General features: G+C 39.3%; 1 protein-coding gene across 4 annotated transcripts in view; it reads right to left on the bottom strand.

The window, feature by feature from the left end:
* Positions 1-2,151: 2,151 nt before the first annotated feature.
* Positions 2,152-12,396, bottom strand: part of MAPKBP1 (mitogen-activated protein kinase binding protein 1) — a 248,028-nt gene continuing 237,783 nt past the window's right edge. For all 4 annotated transcript variants that reach the window (XM_089686912.1, XM_089686911.1, XM_089686909.1 and 1 more), the window contains 2 exons: positions 7,827-7,912; positions 2,152-7,104 (listed from right to left, as the gene is read on the bottom strand). In XM_089686912.1, the coding sequence (XP_089543038.1) occupies positions 6,802-7,104; positions 7,827-7,912 (389 nt within the window). In that variant the 3' untranslated portion in view covers positions 2,152-6,801. The remainder of the gene's footprint in view (positions 7,105-7,826; positions 7,913-12,396) is intronic.

Consider the following 12,396-nt stretch of genomic DNA (forward strand, 5'->3'; position numbering starts at 1 on the left):
CGCCGAACCCGCGAGACTGACTCACCGAACCCAGGTTAAGAACCACTGGTCTAGGGTCATCAGTGGTGTACCCAAGGTTCAGTGTTGTGATCCTTACTTCTTAATACATTTATAAACAATATAGGGTCTGGGATTAAAAATACCATTTTAGTCTTTGCAGATGACACCAAGCTGTGCAGTAGAATAACGTCCTTACAGGATGTCTCCAACTTACAAGGCGACCTCAATGCACTGTTTAATTGGGAAAATATGTGGAAAATGAGGTTTAATGTTGATAAATGTAAGGTTATGCACTTGGGGGCTAAGAATATTCATGTATCATACATATTAGGGGGGGACAACTGGGGAATCAATGGTGGAGAAGGATCTGGGGGTTCAGGTAGATCACAAGCTTAATAATGGCATGCAATGCCAAGCTGCGGTTTCTAAAGCGAGCAAAATCCTCTCTTGTATTAAAAGAGGTATAGACTCCAGAGAGACAGATATCATTTCCCCCGGTACAAATCATTAGTAAGACCTCATCTGGAATATGCAGTTCAGTTTTGGGCACCAATTCACTAAAAGAACATTGGGGAACTGGAGAAAGTACAGAGAAGGGCAATCAAACTGATAAGAGGCATGGAGGAGCTCAGCTATGAGGAAAGATTATAGGAACTGAATTTATTCTCTCTTGAGAAGAGGAGATTAAGGGGGGATATGATCAACATGTATAAATACATCAGTGGTTCATATAGTGAACTCGTTGTAGAGTTATTCACCCTAAGGTCATCACAGAGGACAAGGAGGCACTCTTTACGTCTGGAGGAAAAGAAATTTAATCTCCAAACACAGAAAGGTTTCTCCACAGTGAGAGCTGTGAAAATGTGGAATAGATTCCCTCAAGAGTTGGTTCTGGTCAGCTCAGTGGATTGCGTTAAAAAAGGTCTGGATTCTTTCTTAGATACATGGAATATAACTGGATACTAACATTTATAGGTAAAGTTGATCCAGGGAATATCCGATTGCCTCTCGGGGGATCATTAAGGAATTTTTTTCCATGCAGGAGCAAATTGGATCATATTTTGCTGGGTTTTTTTTGCCTTGCTGTGGATCAACTGTGGGTGAAGGATTATAACTTTCTTTTTTCTTTTTTTAATGGTTGAACTGGAGAGACTTTTTTCAGCCAGACTAACTATGTAACTATGATCAGGTGGATGGCCAGGTGTATGTGCATCACTTTCCTTGGGAAGAAATGGCACCAGGATGCACTACGAAGGCAAGGGGGCGGAGGCAGTGTGATGCTTTGGGCAATGCTCTGCTGGGAAATGGGTCTAACCATTGTCGTGGATGTTATGTGACATGTACCACCTACCAGTAGACCTCTTTGTGGAAACTTGTATGCCCTGATGGCAGTGGCCTCGTTCAGCACACAGCTTGCTATGACAATACAAGCAGGAAAGGAGGCGCAGAGAGCGCTGGCTGGGAACTCCGGAAGACAAGGTTCAGTACTGTCCTGTGCAATACCTTTGCACAGAGAGGGCAAGTTATAGCATCTTCATTTTAATAAATAAATAATAAGACCACTTTATTCTATTAGAAAAAAATATGGTTACACAATGAATGTTTTATAAATATATCCCATAATCTTTATGTGAAGATTGTTGTCAAAATGAATGGTCTGGCAACAGGGTGTCTTTGAGCTCATTCTTGAGTAATATGCTTTGGAAGGAAGGTCCCAGACAGGGCTTCATTTTGCATGTGTCCAGAACAATATAGTTTTACTACAACACTGGAATGCTTGGTGTGCAGTTAGGAGTCATTATAGGGCTTAGGAGCAATAATCATTTCCTCATTTCTTTCAACATCTTGTCATCTGTTGTGTAGGATTCTTGCATACATCTAAGTTTACATCCTTTCGGCACATGTGCCACATCTCTCATCAATATCTTTACTTTTATGCTCCCATCTCCTTACCTCTTTGCAAAGTAAAAAGACTATATGTACAGTCCAGTAAGGCACAGAAAACACTCCACAATAACCTCTCATCAATCTGACTGCATTAGACTGCAATTTGATTGGCTGCTACAGCTTATTGCACTTCCATACTGAATGAAAACATTATTATATTTGTAAAATTGCTTTACAAAAGAAGACACACATTAAACACAAACCTCTAAAAGATTCACACTTTTATTGAAATTAAGACATGAAGTACAAAGGAACAGTTAAAAAACAGCCTCTGCCTCCTTGTAAATAAGAAGAGGCAGATCACAGTGCAAAAAACACAAACATAACAATTGCTCCAAATGATTAAAAAAACAGTTCAAAAATATGACCTCCTCCCCTATATCAAAGTATAAAAGTTGTACTTTCAGAATTCTGGTGTATGTAAAGGCTGTTCTATAAACGGTAACTGTAGAAGTGAACAATGGAGCACTTTGGGGCAATGGATTGCTAGGTGTGGCTTGATACAATAATGGATACTATGGGACCCCATCTAAGCACACTAGATGTTGCTAGGGGTTTGTACACACAGCCTTTAGCTTCTACAAGTGTAGCATGCACAGCAAGCCATTTGAAACCCTTTTCAAAACTTTCAGTAAGTTCAGGTAGTATCATTCAATGTCAGTCTAGGAAGTTCTACATGCAAAACATAAATACTGGAGGGCAACCTGCTACCTGGCTGACTTTCAATGTGCTTCAGTGCAGCTGGAAACTTTTTGAAAATCTATGGGCAGCTCGTTTAAAGACTCTGTTATGATTGGTGTTTAACATTCCCAAACTTTTACTAAAGGATTATTTAAAAACAGGGAGAGAAAAAAAATCCTCCTTTGAAGTGGGGTTATGTTAGGTATGGGTGCTCATTTAGATATAGGGTACCCTAAAACACAGTTCTACTTACCTGATCCCCCACTCCCCCAACAGCTGGCACTCTCCTCTACACTCCAGCAAAGGGCTGTCCCTCTGGGTCCTCAAATCCAGTGCAGGGCCACAAACTCTGAATTGTACTGGGTGAGATCAGGGGACCTGCACCTGATGGAGCGTAGAAGGGAGAGGATGTAGGATCAGTCTAGCAGCACAGAGGAAACTTGGAGAAGCAGAGGATGGGGTAAATGGAAGTGCTTTTTCTGGTACCCTAGACAAGCATTTAACCCGTATGATTTTTTCTTTTCCCAGAGTCAGCCTTAAAATGTCCAAGAAAGCTGCTTGTAGCTTTCAGATCGCTTTTCTAAAAATGTGCAAAGGTTTGCTGTATACACTACACTTATACAAGCTGAAGCTCATGCGTACAAGTCATAAAAGTAAAGTCACTAAGAAAAACATCTGATCAATGCCTCAGATGGATGATACATTTCCATACTCACAAACTGTATTAATTCCAGCATAGCAATTTGATTTAAAAGTTCAACTTCTACCGTGGAACTGGTATGCAGCCTGTGTGTTGTGGGATGACTACTTCCACCAGAGACTTCAAACATATGTACTCTGCTTCCATTTAGTTGGGGTGCCACAGGTTGCCCATGACTGGTTTGGTGCTTAAGATAAATTAAGTACATGCAGTTTGTTCATGAATTAAATATTTCTCAAAAGACATCATCATGCATGTCTTCTCCATGCTCCAAGCTGTATATCCACATCTGCTCAACAACCAAAAGACCTTTTTTTTTTTTTTTTTTTTTTAAGAGAAGCTTATCTTACACTATGTACATTGCTAATACAGTTATTGGCAAAACTCAGGGCATCAATGACCTCTTCCATGTAACAGATGTGACCTTTAAACTTTCTGGCAAACATTTTGTAATGAAGAAGCCATATTTTCCATATCATTTTTGGTGGTAAACACTTATCAACCTATAGCTCTACACTCAAGTCAGCCACGTTTGATTGTGAAGAATGTTTGGAAAACATGAAAAAAGCCATTGCCTCATAAAATAAATATACACAGGGCTGCTGCCACATGGTTTAGCCTGCATTACAGTATATATATATATAGACTATATATATATATATATAGTCTCCCCAGGGACATTGCCTAGTATACCACAGATGTAAACCATTCTAAAAGCTTATTCTTGTTTGTATGGGTCGGGGAGGGAGTTCCTATTTACAGTAAAAATGGCTCAGTTTCCTGATAAGCTCAGGGCGATCGTAAACTAGTACAGATTAATTCCAAGAGAGAAAATAGCAGAAAAATCTGTATTTCTGATGACACTGCTCTTCTAGTAAAAAGACACTTGGGAGTATCAAACATGGGCAAAAGATTTAATTCTGTCATGGCAAAGGGGCAGGGTACACATGTGCCATTCTGATCCAGTTTTCCATTGCCTGGAGATGTAAGCATTATGGATCTGGTTACAATGATAAGCTTTTAATTGCATAGCAAATAGTAGCAACTATGAGGACACATCCGTTTAAGAAAAATTCCTAAATATTCAACTCCTTTCACACTTTTACTTTTATCTCTATAAACCCTAAGACCCAATAAATAAAGATAATTCAAAATTTGATTTACTCTCTCCAAATTAAAACCAGGTTTATACCACTCTGGGATAAAAGGGGTTCAAAATGTAAGAATTCACACACACAAACAAAAAATTCTTCATGACCTAGAAACCCATCCCTACTGACTGTTTGTTAGAGGACCAGCCTCATTTGAACCCTTTCAGACCAGCAGAAGTGATATTATGCCAGTTATGCATAGTACAGATTCTGGAAGCTGCAACCTATTATATAACCATTGCACATACCCATACACGTTCTTATAAAACAGCATCGGATAATACAGTCTAACACTTACAATAAATCACCTAACAGGTAACATCAACTTTTCTAAAAACAACAAAAAAACATACTTACAATCGCAACTAAATTAACTTGCCAAACTGACCTGGGTACTTTCTTTTTGGACCGTTTGTGTGCTGTTTAATTCAATTCAACTGCAAGATAATTAGGGGGTCTGAAAAGTGAATAGGAATCTGTTCCCTGGAGCCCTTAGAACACCTTTTCATTCTGCCAATGTTAGGCAGACTAGTTGAAAAGGAAACACAACTTAGTAGTTTGGCCGCATTGATTTACAACCTCTGATTTAACCTCATCCATCCTGGTAGACTTTTTTTTTTTTTTAACAAGTTAGGTAATTTGACTTTTAGGACTCGTTTACACCAGTGTGCAGAGATGTGAGTTTTTCTGCACACGTTCTGTAAGGGCACAAGGAAAAACAATTGTTCTCTATGTGCCCTGTTCACACCACAACAACAGTATCACGTGCAGATTATTTTAGGGAAGAAATCTGCAACGTGTAAAAAAAACTCACAGAGACAAGCATTAAAACTGATGTAAACTCGTGTCTCTGAAATCGGTGCATTCTTTCCATCAGTTTTTCTGCACGTATGGTGTGAACAAGGCCTAAAGGAAGCAAGCAAAGGATTTTGAAACCATCCTGATACTGCTCTCAGAGAGCTGAGGCATTGACCAACAGAATTGTAGAATCCATCTACAGTGCTCATAGTCCTGCTATGCAGATATAATTATATGATGTAAGCCTCACCAAATCACTTTGCTGGACTTTATCCTCTCAAACCGTTGTAAACAGCAGGAAGGAGAACCCTGTTTATATAGAGCAGGAGTGGAAAATTCAGTATTACTTAACAGTGGATTCCTAAGCAGGGGTGACATTTTGGTTTAGCCTGTAAAGCCATTTTTATTATCAGACATCCTTTGAAATAACCTTCCATGTCATTTTTTTTAAAGTGCACATACCTTTAAAATAAGGTGTACAGATGAAGAGTTTTAAATTTTTAGCAGAACAGATTAATTATGAATGCTTTAGATAACAAAAACTGGAACCAAACAGGAAAGGTGTAAATTGGCAGGTCACGAAAAGAAAGAGAACAAAAAAGAGGCCTCAGGCTAAAGCTTAAAGAAATTGTAGGCCTTTCTAGAGATCACAGAGAATAAAATTATTGCCAAAGGGATTTCACTGCTGTTAAACTAATTTAACTTGTGTGTCTGCTATAGCAAAGAAACATAACATGAGAAAAAGGAAGAATTAAAGGGGAAAACAATGTAAACTCTTCCAGATAAGTGATGGACTATTGTAGTGACAGCACATACAGTGATCTATTGACACAGCCGGGCAGCCATTTTGAAGATCCTGAGAATATGTCCATCAAGACATTCTGAATTAACTGCTACACTTAACGCAGTCTTGGGGAATAAGGTCTTCTACAAAATGGGCACCACCACTGCGGGCACTCAGTCGGTCCACGTTAAGGCAGAAGAAGACATCTTGTGCAACTCCTCCCATGATCCTTGGCCAAAACAGGTTGTAACTCATGTAAAAGGTCAGCTTCTGCCGACACAGAAATAAAAAAAAATAAAACATTATCAGGGGACAAACTCTTGAGGGAGCAAAACAATTAAAACATAAAACATTTAAATCAATAACTTAAAATATATAAAGCAAAGAATATAATACTTAGTTCAAGGATTTTCTTTATAACAGGCTTAAAGCAAACCCTAAAAGTTCTGCACACCTGCAAGCAACTAGAAGCAGAAACAGAACTTACAACTATTGGCCCAAACCAAAATGGGACCACTACTAAAGACCTCAGGTGCTGCTGGTCTGAAGGGGTTGCTGGAACAGATACATACCAGTGTTCCCCCTGGTTGCTGGTTTTGTGGATTTAAATGACAAAATGTACACCTTAAAGTTTATGGTAGTGTTTCAAAGTCTTTAAAAAAGCTTTTTGGCTTGCAGTGCACTTGATGCAGAACACCCTTCTAGAACACTGACCCAAACCTCTGCAACCCAGAGGTAGCTTAGAGTTTCTTATCCATCCTCTTCTCTACTGCTTGCAGTAAAAGTTCTGAGTATTGCTGCAACAGGGCAAGAGTCTTATCATCACCAAGGTGCTGGGAGCCATGAGCGGCTGAAGTTTCACCATCCACTTGAAGTTCAAGGTTTTCTCTGCACTCCTCTAGTTGTGGAGACGAGACTTCACCTATATCAGATTGACTCTCTTGTACGGAATCCAACTCTCTCTTTACAATGCCAAAGGTTTCAGTCAGAAGGCCTGCCATCTTGCATTGGTCCTGAGTTGTTTTAGGATCAGCGGTTGTCACCTGTGGGAAGCAAAGAAACCACAAACGTTGTAGAAATAGACATAGACTAGTTTTTTTAGTGCTGTAAAAGGTCAACACCATCCAAAAGTGTTTTCATTCTTTTGTATGAAGTGGGGAAGGGTTTGAGGCTTGGTTCACACTACTGCAGCCCACGTTTGCTCAAGCATGGCAGATCATTTATTTGAATGGGCTGCTGTGTCCATGCTTCTGTACAAAAAAGGTGCATGTACCTTTCTGAAAACATGGTCGCAGGGAAACCTCATGGTGTTTTTGACCATGCAGTTTTCCTGCAGTTCCTGCACCGGCAATTGCACTGCGGGCTAGGATTCTATTCAGAATGAATGCCAGCAGCGCGATTCGGCTGCTGGAACAGGTGCAATTCCCATACCTGAAACCAACCTGCAAGTGTGAACCCAGCCTAAACTTGTGAAATTTTGTTGAGGTTTGTGATCCCAATTAAGAAAATTTCTCCTCACTTCCTAATAGCTAGAGAGAGTGGCTAAAAACAGGAAAGGGAAAAAAAACTCCACCAATGGGCCTCCACAGAGCAAAAAACAAAAAAAACTCAAATAAATGATTTTGGTTGGATGCAAATTGTGGTTGCCATTATGAATTATATATTAATTTTTATTACTATTACATTATTGCTGTTATTTGAGGTGGTATTTATGTATTCCTACAACCATACAAAAAACAAGTGAGGAAACGGGACAGTCACCTACCGATCGATAGAGACGGAGGGCTCTCTGTAAACTGTCCTGTAATTCCGAAGCAATTATTTCACACTGCTCAAAACTGACCGGTTGTGCTAAAAAATGGAAAAAAGCCATGCATATAATTATACATTTTCAACAACGCCATCTACAATGCCAATTTATACACAATGTGACTAGGATGTAAAGTTTAAAACAAAAAGAAAAAAAACAAAAAAAGTATATATACAGTGCATCCAGAAAGTATTCACAACGCTTAACTTTTGTCACATTTTGTTCTGTTACAGCCTTATTCCAAAATGGAATATTTTCATTTTTTTCCTCAACTTTCTACAAACAATGACCCTTAATGACAACATGAAAGAAGTTTGTTTTGAAATCTTTGCAATTTATTAAAAATAAAAACTGACAAAAAAAATACATGTACATAAGTATTCACAGCCTTTGCTCAATACTTTATTGAAGCACCTTTAGCACCAATTACAGCCTCAAGTCATTGTAATATGATGCTACAAGCTTGGCACATCTATTTTCGGATAATTTCTCCCATTCTTCTTTGCAGTACCTCTCAAGCTCCATCAGGTTGGATGGGGAGCGTCGGTTCACAGCCATTTTCAGAGGTCTCCAGAGATGTTCAATTGGGTTCAAGTCTGAACTCTGGCTGGGCCACTCCAGGACATTCACAGAGTTGGCCCGTAGCCACTCCTTTGTTATGTGGGTTGTGTGCTTAGGGTCGTTGTCCTGTTGAAAGATGAACCATCGCCCCAGTCTAAGGTCCAGAGCGCTCTGGAACAGGTTTTCATCAAGGATGTCTCTGTACATTGCTGCATTCATCTTTCCTTCGATCCTGACTAGTCTCCCAGTTCCTGCCGCTTAAAAACATCCCCACAGCATGATGCTGCCACCACCATGCTTCACTGTAGGGATGGTATTGGCCAGGTGGTGAGCTGTGCCTGGTTTCCTCCAGATATGACGCTTGGGATTCAGGCCAAAGAGTTCAATCTTTATTTCATGAGACCAGAGAGTTTTGTTTCTCATGGTCTGAGAGTCCCTCAGGTGCCTTTTGGCAAACTCCAGGTGGGCTGCCATTTGCCTTTTACTGAGGAGTGGCTTCCGTCTGGTCACTTTACCATACAGGCCTGATTGGTGGAATGCTGCAGAGATGGTTGTTCTTCTGGAAGGTTCTCCTCTCTCCACAGAGAAATGCTGGAGCTCTTTCAGAGTGACTATTGGGTGTTTGGTTACCTCCGTGGCTAAGGCCCTTCTCCTTTGATCGCTCATTTTGGCCGAGCAGCCCGCTCTAGGAAAATTCCTGGTGGTTCTAAACTTCTTCCATTTAGGGATGATGGAGGCCACTGTGCTCACTGGGACCTTCAATGCTGCAGAAATTTTTCTGTACCCTTCCCCAAATCTGTGCCTTGATACAATCCTGTCTCGGAGGTCTATGGACAATTCCTTGGACTTCTTGGCTTGCTTTGTGCTCTGACATGCACTGTTAACTGTGGGATCTTATATAGACAGGTTTATGCCTTTTCTTATCATGTCCAATCAACTGAATTTCCCACAGGTGGACTCCAATCAGGTTGTGGAAACATTTTTGAGTGTCATGGCAAAGGCTGTGAATACTAAAGTATATGTGTTTTTTTTCAATTTTTTCTTGTTTTTAATAAATTGCAAAGATTTCAAAACAAACTTCTTTCACATTGTCATTTTGGGGTATTGTTTGTAGAATGTGGAGGAAAAAAAATTAATTTAATCCATTTTGGAATAAGGCTGTAACATTACAAAATGTGGCAAAAGCGGTGTGTGTGTGTGTGTGTGTGTGTGGCAAGATGAGACAGAATCCAGCTTTTAAAGTGACCTTGTGCTCTGATCATTCAGGATGAAGCAAGAAGTTCACTGTAAATGATCTTAAAGGCTTGTGTAAAGTAGGCTTGAGATCACTGCACCCAGGCTCCCAGGTCCACCCACCTACTTCATCCATTACATTGGGGTCATTGAGGTCCCATTCTCCTTGTTGGACTTACATATTTAACATTACATAGAATGTAGTAGAAAAAGAGTGAATTATCACTGTTAAATATTTGGGGGGATGGGGGAGACTTATCAGTTTTGAGGACTCTTATTTCTACAGTCCTCAAGAAAAATGAGAAGTGATGCTCAAAGTCAGCCCACCATTATCCACTTGCAATGAATATAATATTTTTGGTGACAAAACCTGTATGCAGTTTGACTAGTGGGCATATTTTCTCCACTTACAATGTACTTCTTTCCATACGTTTGGGCACTTTATTTCAAGTAAATTTGACTTATTACAATTTTGTTTCTCTATTTTAATTGTCAAGGGCTGCACACAAGTGCCAACTACAATAACCCTATAGGAGAAGCGTGCACACACATATACAGCTGTGCAATACATCTTCAAGTACATGCACAAATCCTTCTACTGAAAACAAGGCAATATTATGACACAATGATGACAGAATGAAATAAACCATTAGACAGACATGCTGAAAACACACAGTGAGAAATGGAGGCAGTTATAAGAACTAAAGTCTGATCAGAATATATGAATCAATTTTTCAATAACTCTGCTAGTTAAGCCGGATCTGTGCTTCTAGAATGCTAAATAAATGCTTTAATAATAGTTTTAGGGCAGCGCTATAATTTTACAAATGTGAATCTGTGAAGGCAGTTTGACGATCAGTGGCAGTCCATGTGGACTGGTTTTGGACACCATAAAAATTGGAATTTGCATGTTCTCCCTGTGCCTAATGTGGGTTTCCTCTGGGTACTCCGGTTTCCTCCCACGCTTCAAGGACATGCTGGTAGGTTAATTGGCTTCTGTGTAAATTACCCCTTGTATGTGTATTCATGAATGTAAGTTAGGGAGCTTAGATTGTAAACCCCTTGAGGGTAAGGGACTGATTTGAATGTACAATATATATATGTAAAGAGCTGCATAAATTGGCAGCTCTATAAAAGTACCTGTAATAAATAAATAAATCACCACATTTTCCATAGCAAAGACTCTCAAGAGCCAATTCTTGCTGCACACAACCATGAATGGGGTCGAAAACCAACTATACGGGGCAGAGGACACAGTGCTGAGCATCAATAATCATGGATTCCATTAAATGGTGAGAAGCATAGAGACAGGCACCAACAAAATACCCAAACCAATGCTACTATGAGAACGATCTGCTTCTGAAGATACCGCAAATTAAGAAATGTTCCTATATAAAAAAAAAGAGCAGAGTTTAGCAGACGGGGGAAGATTTGTAATAAAAATGCTTTTATTATAAGAAAATGTTTCCCCTCTTTTTGACAAGTTCAGGGTGGGGATTTCCTAGAGAGAGTGATCAGGATAGGAAAAGGGTGATGCTACTGCAACTTATGCAGGGCTCCTATATTATATTTCTGCAGTGGTATGCAGTAGACGACAGTCCATTTTAACCTCTTGGCTGTACCCTACCTCAAGATGTGTTGCTTGAAATGCCTGTTACCAGTCACATTCTGGTGAGTGTACATCTGTTAGAGGTGGCGGATTCCCCTACGTGATTGCTATCAGGTTCACATCCAGCACTTTAGTTCGCTGCACTTTATTATTTTAACAGACACTTCTGTGGATCACACCATATCATGGACAATACTAGTTTTTATTACCCTTAATATTTTGCTATCTACCTAATATATATTTTTTATTTATATTGCATATGATATCACAGACATTATCTATGCATGTATAAGGCACTTTATAATGTTATTATTGAAGTATATTCGCTTGATTGTTTTTTGCACTTTTATATGATGCACTTTGCTGTTCCATATTACTTATTCAGTTTTTAATGCATTAATAGTTGTGTTATACTATATGATCTGCGAATCATTTTCTGTACTCTTATATTATGCTATATTATGCACTTTACTGTTCTGCTTTAGCATATATTGATAAATTTTTTATGTGATGCACTTTATTGTTTTATTCTAGTATTAAAGCGCTGCACTTGTTTACATATTCAATTTTGGGGATTGTTACCTGTCTTCTGTGCTAGCTGCTTCCTATTATTGCCTAGCACTCACCTTTTTCTATTTACTTATATTGCTAAAATACCAACTGCCTAACCAGTAGCAGACCACCCCCCATGCAGATATACAGCGGCGGGGCGGCTGCTCTGCGCTGGGTCACTTATATGTATTAGGGGGCATGTGTGCCTGCCACCCCATCTGTGCTGTCACATGGTACAGCACAAATCAGTCTGAAGGTCCCGGCCAATGATTTACTATATAACAACAAATTTGTAAAAAGTGGTGACAAAATAACACCAAAAGAAAGCTTTGAGTGGAAACAAATTATATAAATTGCATTTGGGTACAGTGCTATATGACCATTCAATTATCAGTTAAAATAGCGCAGTGATGAATAGCAAAAAATGCCCTGGTCATGAACGGTGTAAAATCTTTCGAAGCTTAAGTGGTTACAAATGAAAAACTAGCAATCAGTAGTATTGCTTATGTAAATCTATAAACTCTGGTTAAGTTAGACATAAACTTCACCGATTAGAAGATAAATTGACCA

This window comes from Staurois parvus, unplaced genomic scaffold (genome assembly GCF_062004578.1).
Source record: "Staurois parvus isolate SC_StPar_1 unplaced genomic scaffold, SC_StPar_1.0 ptg000414l, whole genome shotgun sequence".
In the NCBI taxonomy this organism is placed as follows: Eukaryota; Metazoa; Chordata; class Amphibia; order Anura; family Ranidae; genus Staurois; species Staurois parvus.